This window comes from Lotus japonicus, chromosome 3 (genome assembly GCF_012489685.1).
Source record: "Lotus japonicus ecotype B-129 chromosome 3, LjGifu_v1.2".
Lineage (NCBI taxonomy): Eukaryota > Viridiplantae > Streptophyta > Magnoliopsida > Fabales > Fabaceae > Lotus > Lotus japonicus.
The window spans coordinates 29,457,401-29,477,809 of record NC_080043.1 but is presented as its reverse complement, the minus strand read 5'-3'; the positions used below and the strand labels follow the sequence as shown (position 1 = coordinate 29,477,809).

General features: G+C 38.2%; 2 protein-coding genes across 2 annotated transcripts; both read left to right on the top strand.

The window, feature by feature from the left end:
* Positions 1-4,048: 4,048 nt before the first annotated feature.
* On the top strand, positions 4,049-8,319 carry LOC130749395 (solute carrier family 40 member 1-like). The gene is made up of 8 exons (XM_057602745.1): positions 4,049-4,249; positions 4,641-4,791; positions 4,900-5,096; positions 5,520-5,999; positions 6,667-6,838; positions 7,025-7,162; positions 7,308-7,418; positions 7,958-8,319. Exons 1-8 carry the CDS (start codon positions 4,131-4,133, stop codon positions 8,099-8,101), a joined length of 1,512 nt encoding a protein of 503 aa, XP_057458728.1. The 5' UTR covers positions 4,049-4,130; the 3' UTR covers positions 8,102-8,319.
* A 9,679-nt stretch (positions 8,320-17,998) lies between these two features.
* Positions 17,999-19,742, top strand: LOC130743914 (uncharacterized). The gene is made up of 5 exons (XM_057596128.1): positions 17,999-18,014; positions 18,078-18,211; positions 18,281-18,433; positions 18,514-18,750; positions 18,867-19,742. Exons 1-5 carry the CDS (start codon positions 17,999-18,001, stop codon positions 19,740-19,742), a joined length of 1,416 nt encoding a protein of 471 aa, XP_057452111.1.
* The last annotated feature ends 667 nt before the right edge of the window (positions 19,743-20,409 follow it).

Genomic DNA, 20,409 nt, shown 5'->3' with positions numbered 1-20,409 from the left:
AGACGGATCTACATCTTATAATGTTAGAATTGAAACCAAACATGCCCTTAATTAAAAAGCTTAAGCTATTTGGTAAGGATCACATAAAAATAGTTATATATTACTAATTATAACTCACTCTCACGGAAGATCCTATTTGGGCACGTTTGAGCTTGAAGCGTGGTGAATGCACAGGTTCACCAACTATATGCTTTAATTCATCTTTTTATTAGTAGAATTGAGGGGGATAAATTAAAGATCGAACTTTAAACGGTTTGGTCATATAGACTCTATAATCATGTCAAGAACCAATTACTCAAAAACTTCTATTGAGTAAGAGTCACATGAGTAATTTTATATTATTATTTCTACCAGTACCTATATTGTTTCGATATATAGTGTTTTTTGGACATACGAGAAACACGACATTCATCCGCTTATGCAAAGTATTTTTAAAAGAAAAAAATTTCCTAGCAGTTTGAGAATGCTATAGTAACCTCCACATGCAAAATCTACATGTTTATTGGGTAGGTCTAAAGCCCCATCTAAACACTTTTTTTTTACTCTTTGCGTTTAGCAATACTGGTTAACAACTGTCGTATATGTTCGACATATGTTGCAGAAACTTGAAGTTTGTGTATCATTACTCATACCATTTATATCATCAACAAAATTATACTGGCGAATTGTATGTATAAGGTGGTAGCAAAGATATTATCTAATAGGTTGAAAAGTGTGCTGCCTCTATCTAGTAATATATGAATGTCAGTTTGCTTTCATTGGCGGGAAGAATATGCTAGATAGTTGTAAGACCAAAATTTGGTTCTGTGTACATCTCTAGGTTTTGATGATAACAAGTATATATTTTGTGTATGAATAACTTTGGTACTCTAACGTTTGTCTTTTGTGTGTTTGACAAACATGTTCTGATTCTGATTGAAAGTGGTACTCATAAGGAGTCAAATACCAAAGTGTTGACCAAAAAAATTCTTTTGCACTCACTACGTTCTGATGAACGGTAGTTTATTGCTTCAGAAGTTCTGAAGATAAAAGCTCTAACATGGGTTCTGAAGAATCAAGTGCTAAAGACTCAGAAGATCAGAAGTTCTGAGTGACCGGTCAAAGACTCTGAAGACTTGAAGATTCTGAAGACCCAAAGAAAGCTGGCTCTGAAGACCAAGTGCTTCTATTCTAAAGAACAGAAGTTCTGAAGGGAACGGTCCTGATGTTGAAGACTTGAAGTTATGAAGATCCAAGCATCCTCGTGACTCTGATCAGATGCTTCACAAGTTCACATTTGAAGCGCCTATGAGGATCAGGAGTCAAATGTAAAAGGCAATTGTTATTATCAAATAGTACAATCGCAGTGTACTATCCTGACCACCACCTAACGAAGATCAGCCATTGTACGATCTGGAAATTCCAGATGTACCCTCCAACAGATAGAATTTCACAACGGAAAAATATCTCAAGGCTTGGAGTATTTAAAGGCTGAAGAAAGGAAGAAAATGCAAAGAAACTTATTGCATACAATCTACTCTCAGTGAATACCTTAGCAATCATTTTCTTCATTGTTCTAAATTTGTTTACACCTTGCTTGTTTTAGAAGCACTCTTTGTAAATCCAAACTTTGATCATATTGTTTGTATTTCTTAAGGGACCGGTTAGGTCAGGATCCTTGAGAAGACTAAGACTTGTGTGTCTTAGTGGTTGCTAGTTCATAGGTGTGTTAGTCACTGAGCAAGTTGTGCTAGTGCAGTTGTAACAACCTTTGATTAGTGGATTACCTTCATTCAACGAAGGAAGAAATCACCTTAACGGGTGGACTGGACGTAGCTTGAGGATTTGTTCAAGTGAACCAGAATAAAATTCTTGTGTGCTTCTCTCTTTACTCGTTGCTCCCTTTATCTTTGATACCGAGATATTTACGTGAAACTTCCAAAGGAAACGTTTTTATTGCAAAACCCTATTCAAACCCCTATTTCTAGTGTTTTTCATACTTTCAATAGTATCTTATAGATAATGAGGTGATTCATGAAGTAAAAAGGAGAAATATCAACCTACTTTTATCTTGAAGGTGGATTACGAAAATGTCTATGATTCAGTAAGTTGGGAATTCTTGTTTTATATGATGAGGAGGATAATATTTGGTGAGAGATGGGTGAGATGGATCAAAAGATGTTTGGAATCAACATCAGTGTTCGTCTTAATGAACGGTAGCCCAACAAAGGAATTCAAAAGGGGAAGACGGATTAGACAAAGAGATCCTACGGCACCCTTTCTTTTTCTAATCATAGCTAAAAGGGTCCTTTGTATTTCAACCGTGCAATGATGTAATTTTGAAAGCTTAAAAGTTACGAAGTTTGTGAAATTTTGATAAGTTTTCGAAGGATTTTGTAAGATATGAAATTATTATGGTTTAAATATATGGGAAATTGGATTCTTTAAATTTTTGATTGAAATATATATTTTTAATTAAAATAACGTTTACAATAATTAAATCCATTTGATTTGAATAGATTTTCTTAGAAAATAGGTATTTTTAGTAGAATAATAATAATATAGCGATTTGATGGGTAAACCACCAATTTGGTCCTTGAAAGTTGGATACTGGATGATGAAAATTTCTTTCACGGTTTCTGAAAGTGGCAAACGTTGACAAAGTTAGTCTCTCTCTCAGTTTTAGTCAATTAACGAAAGTGACATGACTGTTAATGCTAACAACCTGGAACTAAGGAGATTTGAACCTACGACTTGGGGTCGCAAAACATGCTCTTTGCCAATTGAAGCAAGCGATTTAACTATAATAATGTGAACTCGCTAGTATTTATTTAACTTCAAGATGTTAATTGAAACATTAAATTCAACATTTGAAAAAAAAAGAAAAAAGAAAAGAAAAGGGTGTGATAGGATTCAACCTGGAAGCCTGGTTCGAGCAACAAGGGAAACTATCCGAGGTTGCTAAACCCCTAGCAGTGTGCCGTAGAGCATTATTTGGGAGGGAATGATGAAGAAGAAACCGGAGAAGAAGCTTCATTTTCTTTGGGATTTGAAGATTCCACAAATGTATAAAGGTAGGGTCGGTGGTGAAGCCACCCTACTCATGGAGAGCCCAACCATAAGTAGAAAGGGCAGTATTCACACCAGTCACATTGCCTCTCCAAAGCCATCCATCTCCGCATCAGTAACCAAGGGGCCAGGAAGAAGGAGGAGTTGTTGTCACTTGTCACTGCCTTGCAGGAAAGAGAGTCATAAGATTATCCAAAAGCCAATTCCCACGATCCGAAACATCTCTAACCTGCAAATCAGAATTAGAAACATGAACCTAATCAACAAATGTCCCAAGAGGTTCAAAGTCTGACCAATCATTGAACCAGAAAGAAGAATTTCCATCCCCTAGCCACCAAGAGAAACTATATGAACCATTAGGGATACGTACCAGAGAACAACTCTCGTACATATATTTACCTCTAATAATATGAGTATAGGCATCTACATTAGATAGCAATTGCCAAATCAATTTCCATAGTAAAGAGGCATTCTGAAGTCTTGAGTCCCTGAGGTTCCCATCAGCGGACTTTGGAGAAGTAACCACTAACCAATTGACAAAGTACTGGCCATAAGACACCCCATCAGGAAACAAAACAAAAAGATTTAACAAAAATTGTTAATACTTCTTTCATTAAAATTTATATCTTTTTAAGGAGAAACTTCCTGACATAAATTTCACATAAATTCTTCACAATAGTTATTTTTCCTATTTTCTCTCCTCAACTAAGTAGAACATGATAAAAAAATAATGCATTCCCCTTTTTCTTCTTAACACACGTCATAGTGTAACTGAGATTTAGAATTTGAGGTTCCATCTGCTAGTCAACGAAACTAATAATATTCTATAGCTTTGACTAAAACTGTCAGTTTCAATCTTCGATCATAACTATTATTATTATTATTATTATTATTATTATTATTATTATTATTATTATTATTATTATTATTATTATTATTATTATATTTAATTTATTTGTTCGTCAAGTTGAAGTCACCATTGATTCATTATGGACACATTAATGTGAGAAATTGCATTGTATGTTCAACCTACCATTGTGAATTGTGATCTTCAGTCAAAAGGAGTTAGGGGAATTAGAGTCATGGAAGAAAGTCTCATATTGAGGGATCCTCTACTACCCCAACAACAAGAAACAGCAACACCATCTTCTCTAATCACTTATCTATATATTGGCCACTTTTTAGCTAGATGGGGTGCCAGGTTCTTCTTTCATTTCTTACCATTGCTTTAAAATCATAATACAAAGTGTTGATGTATTTTTTTTCCTTTCAGTTTAATTTCGTCACAAAAAGGGATGAATTGAAATGTTTGTTTGTTCTATGAAATCAGAAATTTGTTATGATTGGGATATAAAATATCCCATTAGGTGTTTGTTATTATGTCCCACCCTAATATATTAATTTAACATATCTACTACCAAGTTAAGATATAGACAACAGTAGACATGAAAGAAGTTAAGTCGGTTAGGATCAGTGTGTTGTTGTTGGCTTGAGATTTTCAAAATCATTGTTGAATCAGTGAAGGGTGACTCTATTTTAATGCTTTAGTTTGTTCTTTTCTAGTTAAATTAAGTGAGGATCTCTGTTTGCAGAATGTGGGAATTCTCTGTTGGTTTATATATGATCAATATCTGGCCAGATTCATTGCTCTATGCAGCCATATATGGTGCTGTTGAATCTGCTTCCACTGCAGTGTTTGGTCCCTTAATTGGAACATGGATTGATAAGTTCACTTATGTGAAGGTAACTTTTGTTACTAGCATTTCAATTATATCAAGGTTCCTTCATATAATTATTTGATTATCAAGGTTCCTATAATGGAGTAATTCAGTCTTCATGTTTCATTTGCAGGTTTTGCGATTGTGGTTGGTGACACAGAATCTATCTTTCGTTATTGCCGGGGTCACTGTTGTTAACTTACTTATCTACTCATCTTTGAAGTTCACTAATTTCTCAGCTTTCATATTGCTGGTGATGGTAACCAATATCTGCGGCGGCATTGGAGTACTTTCAACTCTTGCTGGCACCATCTTGATTGAAAGAGAATGGTAATGTTCTTGAGGATTTGGTGGGAAATCATTTATATTTAATTAAGCAAGTACAATGAACAATCTATTGCTTGAATCAAATATTGATGCTAAAGATTTAGTTTCCACTTTTCACCATCATGGGGAAATGAAGGGGAAAAAGGAATTTCAGTAAAGCTTAATGCTTGTATTTTTCTCTCTTTGTTAGAAATCAGACTAAACTCTGTCCTAAAAGCTAGCTTAGGGATTGTGCTACCCTTTATTAGGACTTATTTAGTTATATGTGTAGTCAACGCGGGACCTTAACACTTTTCATAATGTAATGACTCTGCTGATTTTTATAGTATCACTTGTTAAAGGGAACTGGATTTTGTGAAATGTCAAGTTAAATTATAGGAGAAACATAGCATGTAAAAATGTTTTTATGTTGTTTACATTGTTCAGGTTGTTAGTTATATCCGAAGGTCAACCCCCGGAATTGCTGACAAAGATGAACTCGGTTACCAGACGCATTGATCTATGCTGCAAGCTTCTTGCTCCTGTTATAACTGGCTTCATAATAAGCTTTGTATCCCTTAAAGCATCTGCTATAACTTTAGCACTCTGGAATACAGTTTCTGTTTGGGTAGAGTATTGGCTTTTTACTTCTGTGTATAATGGGATTCTAGCTTTGGGCCAAAGTAGCCAGAGGAGGATGACAAGGCTTACACAAAGTGATCAAGAAAGGAACAATTCAACTTCAGAAGGGGACAGCTTGGTTTCTGGTACTGGTGGTAACTCAGAATTGACAGAAAGAGAAACAAGGAAAACAAAATTTGAGTGGATTTTAGAGAACCCTTATGTTGATGCATGGAAAGTTTATTTACAGCAACAAGTTGTTCTACCTGGACTAGCTCTGGCTTTGCTATTTTTCACTGTACTCAGGTGAAATTAAGTTTACAAACATTCACAGCATGTAAATCATGGTATTTAGAAGGCCACACATAACATATTTTTAAAGGGGTTTCCTTGATATTATTATTCTTACATCTTTAGAATTCAGTGGTATACTATGTGATATGTCATGGAGAAATCTACTAGTTACACAAGCACACACAGATTTGGGTTCCCTACAGTCAGGGATACCCTACATTCATGCAGTCATGCAATCTGAGTCGTCTGAACCTGATCGAGGTTCATATATTTTTATCAAGATATGATGGTAGATATAAATTTAAAACTTGAGCCGACCAATCTTAATCGAACAACTCAGATTGTGTGACTGTGAATGGAGGGATTCCCTGACTGCAGTGAATCCATTTCCGGCACACTAGGACCAGTAGATCCTTTTCTTAAAATATAAATACGAAAAGGAAAAAACAAAGAAAAAGAAATAATTTTCAGCAACCTTGACATTTGTTGCATTTGTGCATCCAAATTATGTGAAGTCAAGGCTTTATGTATTAACAAATAAAAATTGTCCAAGTTAGCAGTATCTGTCAATTATGTTGTAATCCTTGGATTGTTCCAAACACACCTTCAGAAACATGTATTTGTTTACTGTTAGTTTGGCATTAAGTCTTACTGATGAAATTCCAATTAATTGGTTCAGCTTTGGAACTTTGATGACAGCAACCTTAGAATGGGAAGGCATACCTGCATATGTTATTGGTATAGCGCGAGGAATAAGCGCTGTGATTGGAATAGCTGCAACAGTTGTATATCCTGTGCTGCAATCTCACATATCAACTATTAGAACTGGACTTTGGTCTATATGGTCTCAGGTATAAACCAACAAATGGCCTTAATGTTCTGTACAAATGGAATGTTATGAGTGAAAACCAAATTTTAATCTCTTTTCTTTGTGTACAAGCATCGAAAATACATGTTACTGGTCATACTTTAGCATGTAGCTTGTTCTTCCTTACCAATGAATTTTTGTTGTCATGGGTTTTTTCTACACTTTGCAGTTGATTTGCCTCCTCCCTTGTGTAGCTGTAATCTGGATAAAAAGTGGCTTTCTATCATCTTATATTTTGATGGGAAGTGTTGCCATATCTCGGCTTGGACTGTGGATGTTTGATTTGTCTGTACTTCAACAAATGCAGGCAAGAAATAGCCCTTAGTGTCTGATATCAATTCAGTTGTTTCCTACGGGTTTTCTTATCTAATGTGAAATCTAGCTTTTAATGTCTATGGTGAATCACCTTGGCCTGATTTGTTTTATCCTTTTTCAACTTTTTTTTTAAACAGAACCTTGTTCCAGAATCTGATCGTTTGATTGTTGGAGGTGTTCAGAATTCTCTGCAGTCCTTGATGGATTTATTGGCCTATGCTATGGGAATCATAATATCTGATCCAAGGGTGAGTTTTAAAACTATAACTATCCATGTCCAACCCAAAGATGTATTTTCTGTTTTCTTAAATGGGGACGAGAGCAAGGCATTCTATATTTCTGTCTCTAGTTGATCATGGAATGAGTTAGAGAATTGGGGGTAAGAGTGAATTGTGAGAGTAAGACATTTTTTCCAGCTATGAGACATAGTGGAAGGCTTTGATACCAACTGATAGGGAACTCTGGGAAAATCATAGCACAAAAGCGAGCGGTTGTAGTTGGTTCTATCCTAACACTTAGTGAACCCTTTAAAAGGTTCTACCCTTTATTGCTTAATCACTGAAAGTGTTCAATATATAAATGTGCAAAAAGTTATAATTCTCAACACTACTGTGACATAAAATTTATTTCTTTATAGCACCTTTACAATTATATACTGACTTACTAATAAAAAGTTTCTCATCTGCTGACTGCTGTAAAAACCTGGCTATTGCTTTGTACCTGGTTCTTAAGAAAAGCTCAATACAATTGTGCTGATCCTGTTTCCTTGTTATCTATGTCTGTTCAGGACTTTTGGAAGTTGATTTTGCTATCATTTCTGGCAGTTACATTAGCTGCATTCCTCTACTGCATCCATGTATACCGCGTACGGAAGCACATCTTTCACTTTGACAAACTATTGAGGTTCAATTGTTTTGCAAGTGCATCATAAGATGTGAAGGCCAATTTTTGCATTAACTTTTGATACCATTTGGAGAAACATCTACATAGTGAAGATCTATGGAGTTATAGTTTTAGGTGTGCTGGCTAAAATTGTCTATAGAGCATCCTTCTTTTCTTTTCTGCATAAGAATAGCCCTCTCAGTAAATAATAACCCGGATTCATCACATTAAGTTTTGAAATATAAAGAGCAGACTTCTTTGGGGTAAGTCATAAAATGGAAATGTCATATTTGCGGGTGTGTTTGAATAAACAACTTAATTAAACGCTTAACAATAAGGCTTATTGTTTAAACACTTATTCATCAGCTAATTTGTAAAACTTATAAGTTGAAAATAGATTGTAAGTCATAAACTCTTATTCATAAGCTAAAATGAGCAGTTTATGAAAATAAACTCAAAATAGCTTATAGATACATAAGTCATAAGTTATTTACATAAATTATCACAGACAACATCATCAAAGTATAAGATGTACGGGTGAGTGGGGTTGCTGTCGTTTATAATTCCACCTATAATGTATAACTAGTGAAACAATATCTAGATATGCTGTCTATGATGTATGGTAGTTCAATTGAATTGATTCTGTTTTTTCAATTGATGCATTGCTATCAGCATGATTATGATTTTTATTTAGAACAACATAGCTGGATAACATTGGATGGGTTTATCATAGTCCTAAATATCCACCAAAATGAGAATTGATTTTGAAGACAAGTCGCATGTGGGTGGGTCCATTTGTACCTAATTTGTAATTTGTCCGCAAGTCACTCCTCCCTCGTTGAGGTGAGTGGTCCAGCCAAACACATGCATTGTGTCCCTACAATATGTGCCCTAAATTTCTTTTTGTCAAAAGCTAGCATTCACAGATGTGTGTGTAATTGTATGGACAGCAACAAATGCACATAGCAACAATTGCAGATCAAATTAGACCACATTGTGCGGTTGGGGGGGGATAAAATCATTCATTTATGACTTATCTATTTTCGATGTTTTTATTGTTGAAAAGGAGTGCAAGTTCATTAAGAAGCCAAATAACCAAAGTTTGGCTAGAACATCAGCAGGCAAAGAAAAGAAACTAGACCTAGAGGAATTTCATCTATCCAAACACGATTTGGCGTTGAAAAGGCAAGCTTAGCCATAGTTCCAATTATGCTAGCTTAACAAAAGATATATCTGCTAAAGATTAATTAGGACAAAATTAAACTATATGCATGTTTGGTGGACAACATAGGCAGACATGATATATATGATAGCACTATCATATTCCTTATTCTATCATGTCTCATGTGTAAAAGTTATCCTGAGAGTAGAGCTATGATAGAAATTATCCTGATAAGATAAAATATCATTTATTTATTTATTTATTTATTACCATAACCCAAAATTAATTTCAATATTTAGATTTTATATAATTTATAATAATATTAATTAATAAATATAAATTTTTTATTTTAGTAAAATATTAATTTTATTACTTATCAATTACTAGTTGTTATTGTTAAGTTAAAATTATTTAATTACTAATAAATTTAATTAAAAAAATGATTATAAATGGTGAAAATATTGGATCCACTCATATAAAATAATTAAATTTTCATTATCACTTACTACCAAAACATAAGCTCATTTATACAATAAGCTCATTTAGGATAGTTTAAATTCCATTTTCTCGCCCTTTTCTTTAGTTTGTCCAGCATTGGGTCCCAAAAAGCTTTTCTGCGCGGGTTACCTCCTAAGGGTGCCCCAAGGTAAGTAGTCGAAAGAGACCCTACCTTCCACCCATACATACTTGTCACCCGTTCAACATCCGCAGAAGGTACATTGCAACTGGTTAGAGTGGTTTTGGATAAGTTTACTTTAAGACCTAAGGCAAAGAGAAAAGAAACCAAAGCATTGCACAACATATCGAGTTGCCCCTCATCGTTTTCACAGAATAGTGAGGTATCATCAGCGAATTGAAGATGATTCAAAGACAACTCCTAATTGAACCTGACCCCACATAATAAAGAAGCCCCCAATAACTGATTTAGTATGCAAGAAAGTCCGTTTACGCAAATATTGAACAAGAGAGGAGAAAGCGGATCTCGTTGTCGCAAACCCTTTTCAATGTTGAAAAATTCAGTGGGAGAACCATTGATAAGAATTGCCAAGCTTGCTGACGAAATACAATTTTTAACCCAATCAATCCACCTCTCGCCAAAGTTCATTTCCGCTAACATATTCAGCAAGAAACCCCACTCGATGTTGTCATGGACCTTAGCGAAGTCCAGCTTCATAAGAAAACCTCCCCCATATTTTTTCGGAAGGAAATCCACTATTTCGTTTTCTATTACAATGCAATCAGCAATTGGCCTTCCATGGGTGAAGATAAATTGATTCACAGAAATGATTGTTGGCATGAGCACTTGTAATCGAGCCACCAACACATTGGAAATAAGTTTGTAGGTGCTCCCTATAAGGCTAATCGGTCTATAATCCGTTACTGATTGTGGGAAGTTGTGTTTAGGAATGAGGGAGATGAATGCTGCATTAAGGCCCTTCACTAATTTTCCGGATTCATGAAATTCAGCAATGAATCACATCACATCTTCTTTTATAACAGGCCAAAATTGTTTAAAGAAGTTCATATTGAACCCATCAAGTCTTAGAGCTCGATTACCATCACATGAGCTTAGCACACCCCAGATCTCATCCTCAGTGAAATAATGAAAACTTAATTATTTTATATGAGTGGATCCAATATTTTAATTTTAGTTAATATTAAAACATAAGCTCATTTATACAAATGTAAAAAATTTAAATTCAAAATAACCACTTTTAAAAAAAAAACTAATTAGAAAATTAAATTTTAAAAAATATTAACTATTTTTTTATTTCAAAGAAAAATTTGATACATTTTCATTGTTTGTATTATATCCTATCAATATCTTGTCCACCTCAAGCGCACGATAGGAGAAGAGTCTATTATGCTCTTATCAAATCATGTTCTTATCCAATCATTTGTCCTATCGTGCTCTTATCATATCCTGATCACCAAACGGGCTCTATAAGCCTATAACAATCCTAAATAAGAAGCATCGTGAGCACCATTCCACCATAGATTGCACACCGCATGACAATCCGTTTTGAAAACCACATGAGTGAAGCAAAAATCCTAGGTCAAAGAAATTGAAGGAATTGTATTCCGTGATTATTATTGATGCTTGACAACGTATTTATACAATTGAGAGTTGACTAAACAACAAAATCTAAACAAATATAAAGATAATTACATGCGTAATTACATAGGTAAATAAATAAAGAATATTCTAATGTAATATTTTATTATATTCTAACACACCCCCTTAGTCGTAGCGGGAGGTTCACCGACACTAAGACTGAAACAGACGAAATATGAAGGATGCGAGTCTGGCCACGGACGACCTTTTTTCGAACAAAGTGGATATCCATCTCAATATGTTTAGTACGCTGATGATGGATTGGATTGCCAAAGAGGTAGATGACACTAACATTGTCACAGTAGACCAAAGTTGTTTGAGGGAGGAAAATGAAGCTTCAGAAGTAAATTGCAGATCTAACAGGACTCAAAGATAACATTAGCAACACCCCGGTATTCAGCTTCAACACGAAAGCGAGAGAGGGTGGGTTGCCTCTTCGATGACCAAGAAATGAGGTTGTCACCGAGGAAAACACAGTAGGCAGAGGTAGAGCGTATGGTGTCAGGACATCCCTCGGTCAGCATCAGTATAAGAGGCACAAGCAAGTAGACTTCTGTTGAAATTTTGCATCATTAAATAATACATTTTTTTATGAGATTAATTCTTATGCACTAACGGTATAAATAAATTTAACACAATCATTCAATGATATTCCTCCATTTTGCAAGCTCATAATTAATAAATTTTACACAATCATTCAATTTTAAATTTTTGAGGATGTGATTGAATGACTGTGTAAAACATTTTATACTGTCCGTGCATAGAAATTAATCATTATTTTTATTATATAAATAATAACTGAGTAATTAAAAACTATTTAACTAAATTATGTTTTTCTAAAACTATTGTTATTAATTAATAAAAATTCTATCAAATAAAAAAAACAATAATAAAATTATGTATTCAAGAGCTAACTGTTTTCTTATCCTTGAGTATTATACTTTAAGTAAATGGTTGAATTCCTTAAGTATTTAATTTAAGGTTCTACTTCTTGAAGGTGTGTGTGAAGAATGATTTATTGGGAGAGATTTTCCCGTTTAATGTGATCTCAAAGCTTTAAAGGTAAGTCTTATAGCTGCCGCTGGCTGTGAGGACAACTTGCTGAAAAAATATAAATATGTATTTATATAATAATCCTGCAACACCCCGTCGCAGCTCGCGACGCCATCTCCTATGAATGAACATCCGTATTAAATTTAGCCCAACCATCTTCCGGTGCTGCCCATTGAGAACTCTGATTCCAAGTCCCCCCGACCACCAAAGGCACCACTGGACTCACGCCTCAACAAGGATTTGACACCCACCATCCCCCACAACACCGTAATGAAGAACCTTGGCCAATCCACCCCCTCACTACCCGGCAAGCCATCTCGCTGATTTGACAGTAGCCATTGATGTGACCCACCTGTATAAAAGCTTGTCCCATCTCAAGTCCCACCATGCAGCACTCCTGACTAGAACTCCTTGACGTCGCTACGGTCCCTAAAGAGATACAATTGGTCTTCCCGACACGAGAGACAAAGAGGGCAGAGGTTTGAATCTGCCATGTGCCTCATGCACCTCTCGGCGTTCACCAGAATTCCACGGTTGAGGACCTTCCGAGCAAATACTAGAATCCTCTGAACCACCTTCAGTCTCCAAAGAACTCTCCAATTGCTATTGTACTCACTGGTAATGGATTGTCAGCTACTAGTTCAAAAGCGAAATTTAGTGTTGGTAAATAATAATTATGATTAAGAATTGTTTAAATTTAAGTGGAAATTAAAATAAAATTACACATCACTTCATATAATGATGTGGCATTGCCACGTATGGACGGTGGTGACATGTAAGCAAATTGGTTGGAGCTAGGGCTGTCCAAGAAGGTCAGGGCCGAACCGAGGTCTTTTGGTGAAAACGGACGGACCAGGTCGGATTTTGGGTTCGACGGTTCACAGGAACCGGTTTTTCTATGTTTGTGGTCGATTGGTTTCGATTAGGGCTCTAGCCGCCCTAACCAAAACGGACCGAACCTACGCTTAAAAAAAATTCCAAGCCCAACCCACTTGTGTCACCAATAACCCCAACCCTAGAAGTAAAACCACTCTCATTCACTCACAAACCGCCGCCACCCTCTCTCAATCCCTCTATCACTCTCATCTTCTCACATTATCACCCAAAAAATCCTAATCATGCTGCCTTCACTTCTCATTTTCCTAGCGTCAGCGACCTAGATCAAGTCTCGCATCCTCTTCAAATCAAGATCCTCTCTCATTCACCCACTTTCCATTTCATATCTGTTGATCTTCGTCGAAAAGATGAAAGCTTGTTGCACGATGTTGTAGATTGAAGAAGTGAGAAACATTTGTGCCTCATCCTCTCCACATGCGTCACTGTCAACGCGATCGATGACCTTTGGAGGATGTGCATGTTGTCATCATATTTGATCACACCGCTGTAACAAGATCAATAACCTTCGGGTTCCTCTTCTATTTTGTGTGATAAAATTTCTCTGCAACTTGTTCTTTTGTTGTATTGATGAGGTCATTGTGGTTATTGCTGTTGTATTGAGGTGAAACTATAATCAAAATTTCCTAATTTCTTCCATCTCTTCTCTTTTCTCTGTTGTACGAACCTCTTTTTCTCCCTATTTTTCTCTAGTCGGTCACCATTTAACCGATCTGGTGCGCCCGAAACCTGCAAGGATCGAACCTGAGCAACCTAATGTTACTGATCCAAGGTGGCAGTCCTTGGCTTGCAGCTGATTTCACCCATCCAAACCCGAGTTTTGGATCTGAACCCGCCCTAATCCGCCTGTTGGACAGCCCTAGCTGGAGCCACCTTTTAGATAAGGACCAAAGCCAACAATTTCCCTACCCGTGGGACTACTTTTGGAAGTAATGCCGGTGAGGGACTAAAATCAGACCTTGCTCACAGTTTAGGGACCAAAATCATACTAAAACTATGTACAACTCTAGAACCGCATACTTTTGTGTACCATGTTCTAGTACCATGCACGTACTAGAGTGTATGGTGGACCTTATAATTATGGTTAAGATAATGAAGAGGATCACAATATTTGTAATTTTGATGATGACCTTGAGGTCATATGTCGAGTTGTATCTATTTTACTAGTTGTTTGAGTTTTCTAAATACTTATTTGTTTTAAGTGATGAAAAAGAATGGATTTCAAATTATGTCAATGTTGGTTGTTGGTATCCTGTTTATGATGACAGTGGAAAACATGAGTTGGAAGGCTTTCTTTGAAGAGCCTAGTGAAAATATGTGAAACCATCTTAAGCCTTTGTTTATTCGAGGGTATGTGTTTTCGTTCCTCAAATCTAAGTGGACTGTGGGATCATTATAAACTTAATGCCTAAGTTTATGATGAAAAAACCAATGAAGGCCGGTGTTTACACTGATTTTTGGTAAACAAATATCCTCTTAGTTCGACTAAAGGAAGTTTAAATTCAGGGTTCTTTTGCGAAAACGTTTTGCCAAAGTGTAGTGTGTGGGTGGGCGTTTTTCGACAACAACGAACGATTCAAGTGGAAATGGATTTCATTAAACACGGGTCAATTACAAGGAAGTCACATAAATCAAAATAACATGAAAGCTACAAGAAACGTAGATTTCGACAGGAAACTGCATAAAAGAACTGGAAATTGACGAGCTTAATACAAGAAAACTAAAATGCTGGTTCTGCAACGTACTCCTCCATCATCACGTCTTGCTCCTTGAGTCTCATTGATGCGGACATTTAGAGCTTTCTGGTAAATTTTCAGAGTTTGAGTTGGGAACCCCTTTTCTGATGCTGTTTCTTCTATTTATAGTGTTCTCCTTTTCTCCACGTTCTTGGCGGTTTTCCTTCAATGTGTATTGGCTTAGTGGGTTTGAATTTTGGCGCCTTACCCCACGTTCAACCGGAGATTCTGAGCACGTGGTTTTAATTTCCACGTGGGTGGTCTTGAGTCGTGGGTAACCGTTGCCATTCGTGGCATCGTGGGTACACGCACGTGCTTGTAATTGCCCATCACTCGGTAATTGCCTTTCCTGTTAAGCTTATCGAAGTTCCTTCATCTGCTGAGTCTGTCGAGATGTGGCTTTTACTAACTTGCTTTTGAGAGACGACACGTGCTGAGTCACGAGTTTTACCGTAGTCCTTTCTGTCGAGCAACTGCCTTTTCAACATAGATGTCGAGAATCGAGGTGTTAATGATTTTAGCTCAACAGTTGCCCCCCAAAAATGTTGGTTGTCGACTGCCTTGGCTGGAAGACACCAAGCGTTTTTGATCGTGTCCGTTCAATCTCATCGATTCAAATGTTTTGCATCCTCGAGCGTCCGATCCTTAAGTCCAATCAGTGGCCATAACGTCTGATGTCTTTCCACTAGCTGACAGTTATAGCCTTTTTAGGGTCATGATTTCGTCTATGTCAAAAAGCTGGGTAATGACATGATTTAATTAATAAAATAATCACTTGGACTTCAAATTTTTATAAACCGAAGCCTAATGTGGCCTTGGGTCTGTTTGCATTTCTGCTTATAAATACCCCATTGACGTTCCTTTTCAAGCTTTACTCTCTTCACAACCTAAAGCTTGCAGCTTTCTTCTTCCTGAGTTCTTCCTTCGTCTTCCTCAGTTTTCTTCAGAACAACCATCATCTTCTTCAATGGCTTCCAACCCTGAGCAGACCACCCATGAGCAGACCATTCCGTTGGCCACTGAGCTCAGGCTGGATGAATCCAAGCGTGTGGCAATCCCAGAACCCCCCAACGAAGCAGAGAAGAGAGCTATCTGGAAATCCCAGGTACTCATTCCTTTCTCTGTTAATGGTACTTTGCGCGCCATTTTGGGTCCTTTAAAAGTAGTAAAGCATGATAGGCCCAATAGTCTTCCTGAGGAACATGAGTCATTTCATCCTAGTGTTAGGGGGGAGGAGCTTATTTTGGCTTTCCAACCTTCTTACCGCATGCCATTTCTTAATGATCCAAAACGGGCTTTTCGTTCAGCTCCTCCTAACCCTTCTGCTAATGACAAAGCCTATCTCAAATGGTTAGATAGGGTTGAGGAGCACAAGAGACAACACTGGAAAAATGTTGGGATTCTCGATTTGATTCAGCTGTCGAGATCCCAAATTTCGTATAACCCTGCCATGATATTGAGCGCGCTTTACTTTTAGGAGAGGTCTACTAATTGCCTTCACCTTCCCTTTGGCATGATTACCCCAACCCTCCTGGATGTTGCTACCATCACTGGATTGTGGCCTATTGGCGATGATTATCATTCCGTGCCTGCGGCTACTAAACCCATCTTGATTCCTACTGACAACATCTCGTTTGGTCGGTTTATTAAGGACCATTATGTAGAGAGTGGTGAGGTGTCTGATGCTGAACATATCGCGTTCCTATTGTATTGGCTTTCAGCTTATGTCTTTTGTACCAAGTCTTTGCGTATACCTGCCAAGCTTTTACCTTTAGCCAACTTGCTCCACGAGGGTCGACAACTTGCCATGGCTAGGCTTGTTCTTGGTAACCTTTATCAAATGCTGAATGAAGCCGTCGAGGATATTCGAAATACCAAAACCGTTTCTCTGAATGCAGCTGGACCTCTCTGGTTATTCCAACTTTGGTTGAACGCCGTCTTCGAATCTCTACTGCCGGCACAAGACGATCCCCCAGCTGTTTCTAACACCAGGATTGATGCTCACAGGCTCGAAACCCTGACCCCGACTTATGATGCGTCGAGCTTTGAGGCCGATTTCAGAAAGTATTTTACCATGTTTCTTGAGTTGAAGCATTACCGTTCCAGTTTTTCCCCTTATAGCAAGGCTGTTCGTGGCCCTTTCTGGCTGAGAAATTCTCACCCCAACGTGTGTGACCCTGCGTTGCCCAAGGAACATCATGTTATGCTCTGGAGGACCATCCTTTCGCCTAGGGTTTTAACTGTAGGCTTTGCTAGCAGTGACTATACTTTGTGTGGTTATAATCCTCAATTGGTTTCTCGACAATTTGGGCTTAGTCAGGCTCTGCCCAACACCTTGTTCGACAAGAGCCTTGTTTTATACCCTGGGGCTATCAAGAAGGCTTCTGCTTTTGACACTACCGTCCATTTTTATAACAAGAAACTCCTCAATTTGAGCCCCTTCAACTACGCTCCTTCGTACTATGCCACTAACGCTTTCAAAGCCTGGTGGTCCGAGTATTGGGCCAGATTTCGAAGCCCCTCGTAGATTGTCTTCAATGCATGACAGATGTTTTTCTTTTGCAGAAGCAGGATCTCAAGAAGACCAAAGGTATGCACCTGGCAGAAATCCGATCCTTTCAAGAGTTCTTTGGTGTGGTTTATTATCCAACTCTTCGCATTCGAGATACAGTTGCGAAAGCAGCTCAAGTATTAAGGCAAAAATGGGAATCCAAAGCCAAAAAATCCAAGTTAGTTATTCCTCCTGGTGAGGAAGGTATATCTTTTGTTATTCGAAAAACTGGCTTTAGGTTCCCATCTTTGCCTACGAGTAGGTTTTCATTGGCCTTTCCACCGGTCTTGCCCAAATGGGTTGACCACGTAAATATAAATGTGTTGGCCAATCAAGCTCTTCCTCCTCGAAAGCGAGTGACTTGGACTAAGTACCACTTATGGAACTTTCCGTATCATGTGCCCGTCGAAATCTTCAACCACCTATCGCTGAACATGCGTATTGGTCAAGGTAATATTTCGACTTGGCCTTGCCTTTGTTGTTTTAGTTCTTAACTTTCCTTTTCATTTGCAGCTGAAGTCATTACTAAGCCGGCTCCTCAAGTTACTTCCCCGGTGGCCCATTCCTCTAAAGACAAGCCGATTGTGATCGAGGATGATGATGATGATGATGAGGATGATAATGTCAGCCTTGCTGACATGCTCAAGGTACTTTCCTCGCGGCTTTTCCTTTTCCTTTCGATGTTTTGGAACCTCGACTAACATTTCCTTCGACAGGGTCGAAAAAGGAAACCTAAGCCTGCTCCTTCGGCTAGCCAGAAGAAGGCCAGGGGGGCTGGTGTTTCCACAACCAATAAGACTTCCAAATTGGTGTCTGATGCTCAGCCTGAAATCGACGGCAAGGAAGGTGGTGGCGACGCCGCTCTTCAGGTGTGTTTCTTATTTTCAAGAGTACCTTGCGACGTTTTGGTTTGTGATCTCTCGGTCAAATCAAGTTTTTTTTTTTTTAGGCTGATGTCCATGAACATTCCACTTCCAATCCTCCGTCCCGTGAAAACTCTCCAGCTCCCAATCCTGCAAAATCCAAAACTGAGGGCGTCGAGAAGCCTCCTAAAGCTGCATCTTCAGCTAAAAAGACTTCGACATCTGAGGGAAGGAGGAAGGTCAGGAGCAAATCTGGTCACAAATCTCCTCATCGTTCCAAGAGTTCCACCAACTCGAGCCCTTCCAAAGGGTCTACCCACCAGGTAATCATCCATTTTTGTAACTTTTCCGCGCTCTGGTGGTTCCTCGGATGTGCGTCTTATTTTACCAACGGGCCATTAAAGAAGCCTAGGCTGACTTTCCTGATTTTCTCTTGTAGGAAACTCAAGGTGCAACTTCTCCCATTCGCGAAACAGAAGCTCTTCTTGATAAAGATGCTAGCCCCATGCCTCCTCCAAAGTCGACTGCTACTGTGCAACTTTGGCCTCAAGCCAAGGGTGGCTCTTCATCTCACGTGTCTAGTGAGAAGCTTGATATTTTATTTGAGGAAGATCCACTGGCGGCTTTGGATGGCTTTCTCGATGGCACTTTGGAGTGGGATTCTCCGCCCCGTCAACCTGATGTTACTGCTGAGACTGCTCAATCCAGTGGAAATGCCAATCTTCAGCAGATTGAAGAGAGCATGGGTCGGCTGAAGGCTATCATTTTCGACAGTGGATTCCTCGACCAGATTCGAGCTGATTCTCAAACGAGTCACGCTGCTAAGGAATTGCTTGTCTTTCTACTTGGTCAAAAGCTTGATTCTCACCAAACTGCTACTTTGGCTAACCTTCAATCCTTTTTGATGGATGTCTTAGCCACTTTTCATCAAGCCAAGGACGTGGGTCAAGCTGTTAACCTCAAGGAAGCCAAAGTCGCTTCTGGTAAAGCTCAGGTTGCAGCGATGGAAGAGGACTTCAAGATGCTTACTGCCAGGAAGGTTCTAGTTGCGGATGAGCTTTCTAGTGTCGACACCAGACTTGAGGAGCTGCGTCGAGAGATTGACAAGTTGGAGAAGAGACGAGCTGATTTGGTCGAGGAAGACCCTGCTGTGAAGACTCAGTTAGATGCGCTTACTAAGGACTCCAAGGCTCTGATCATCTCGACAAAAGAGGTTATCAAGGATTTGGAGGTCGATCAGGCTGTGAAGAAGGATCTCGATGCTACGATTGCTACCTTTGCTGACCGCTTGAATTCTTTTAAATCTCTGCTTTAAGATTTTCTTTTATCAATGTGTAACGATGGCACTATTTTGACCGTGGCCTTCGATGCCAAGTTTCATGTAATTTTTCGACAATGTTTCTGGCACTTAGGCCATATAGTTTGACATTTAATTTGCCAAGTCTTTTCAGTTTCCACTGTGCATTTATTCTGACGGCTATTTACTATTGTTGCGCCGTTCAAACTCCATCGCACCCTTTTACGTAGTCGTTGCTTGGTTTCTGGGAAATAGGCCAATTTATTGCAATCCTATACCACGTTTTCTTGATTCAATGAAAGTCTTTGTCCATTAAAGGCCAAAGTTATTTACGATGGTAGTGGTAATTTACGTGGCTTGTAACCATAAGATGAAGAGTTGGCAACTGATTGCCATTAATTAATGCACTCCTTTGTTGTTATACTATAAATAGAGCGTTTTTGGTTACTTTTCTTCAGTAACTTCTTCAGACTCTTCCTTACTTCTTTTCCAGAATTCCCTTCCTGTTTTTTACAAACTCCTTCAACCATGGCTAGCCGTCGTATTCTTAATCAAATCCGGAGTTTGGCCTTTGATCAAGACTTGTTTTGGGAGTTACATTCTTTTCTTTCCTTGGCTGAAGAGCTTACAGGGCTCATCAACCAACTTCTGCAGCGGAATATTATTGCTTCTGTGAGAACTCCTC

Bases quoted from the DNA above. Each gene is read 5' to 3' on its own strand.
- LOC130743914 (XM_057596128.1), top strand. The intron at 18,434-18,513 runs GTGTGTTTCTTA...TTTTTTTTTTAG, and splicing joins GTGGCGACGCCGCTCTTCAG to GCTGATGTCCATGAACATTC. The intron at 18,751-18,866 runs GTAATCATCCAT...TTTCTCTTGTAG, and splicing joins CCAAAGGGTCTACCCACCAG to GAAACTCAAGGTGCAACTTC.
- LOC130749395 (XM_057602745.1), top strand. From the start codon at position 4,131: ATGGAAGAAAGTCTCATATTGAGGGATCCTCTACTACCCCAACAACAA. The intron at 7,163-7,307 runs GCAAGAAATAGC...TTTTTTAAACAG, and splicing joins CTGTACTTCAACAAATGCAG to AACCTTGTTCCAGAATCTGA. The intron at 7,419-7,957 runs GTGAGTTTTAAA...ATGTCTGTTCAG, and splicing joins TCATAATATCTGATCCAAGG to GACTTTTGGAAGTTGATTTT.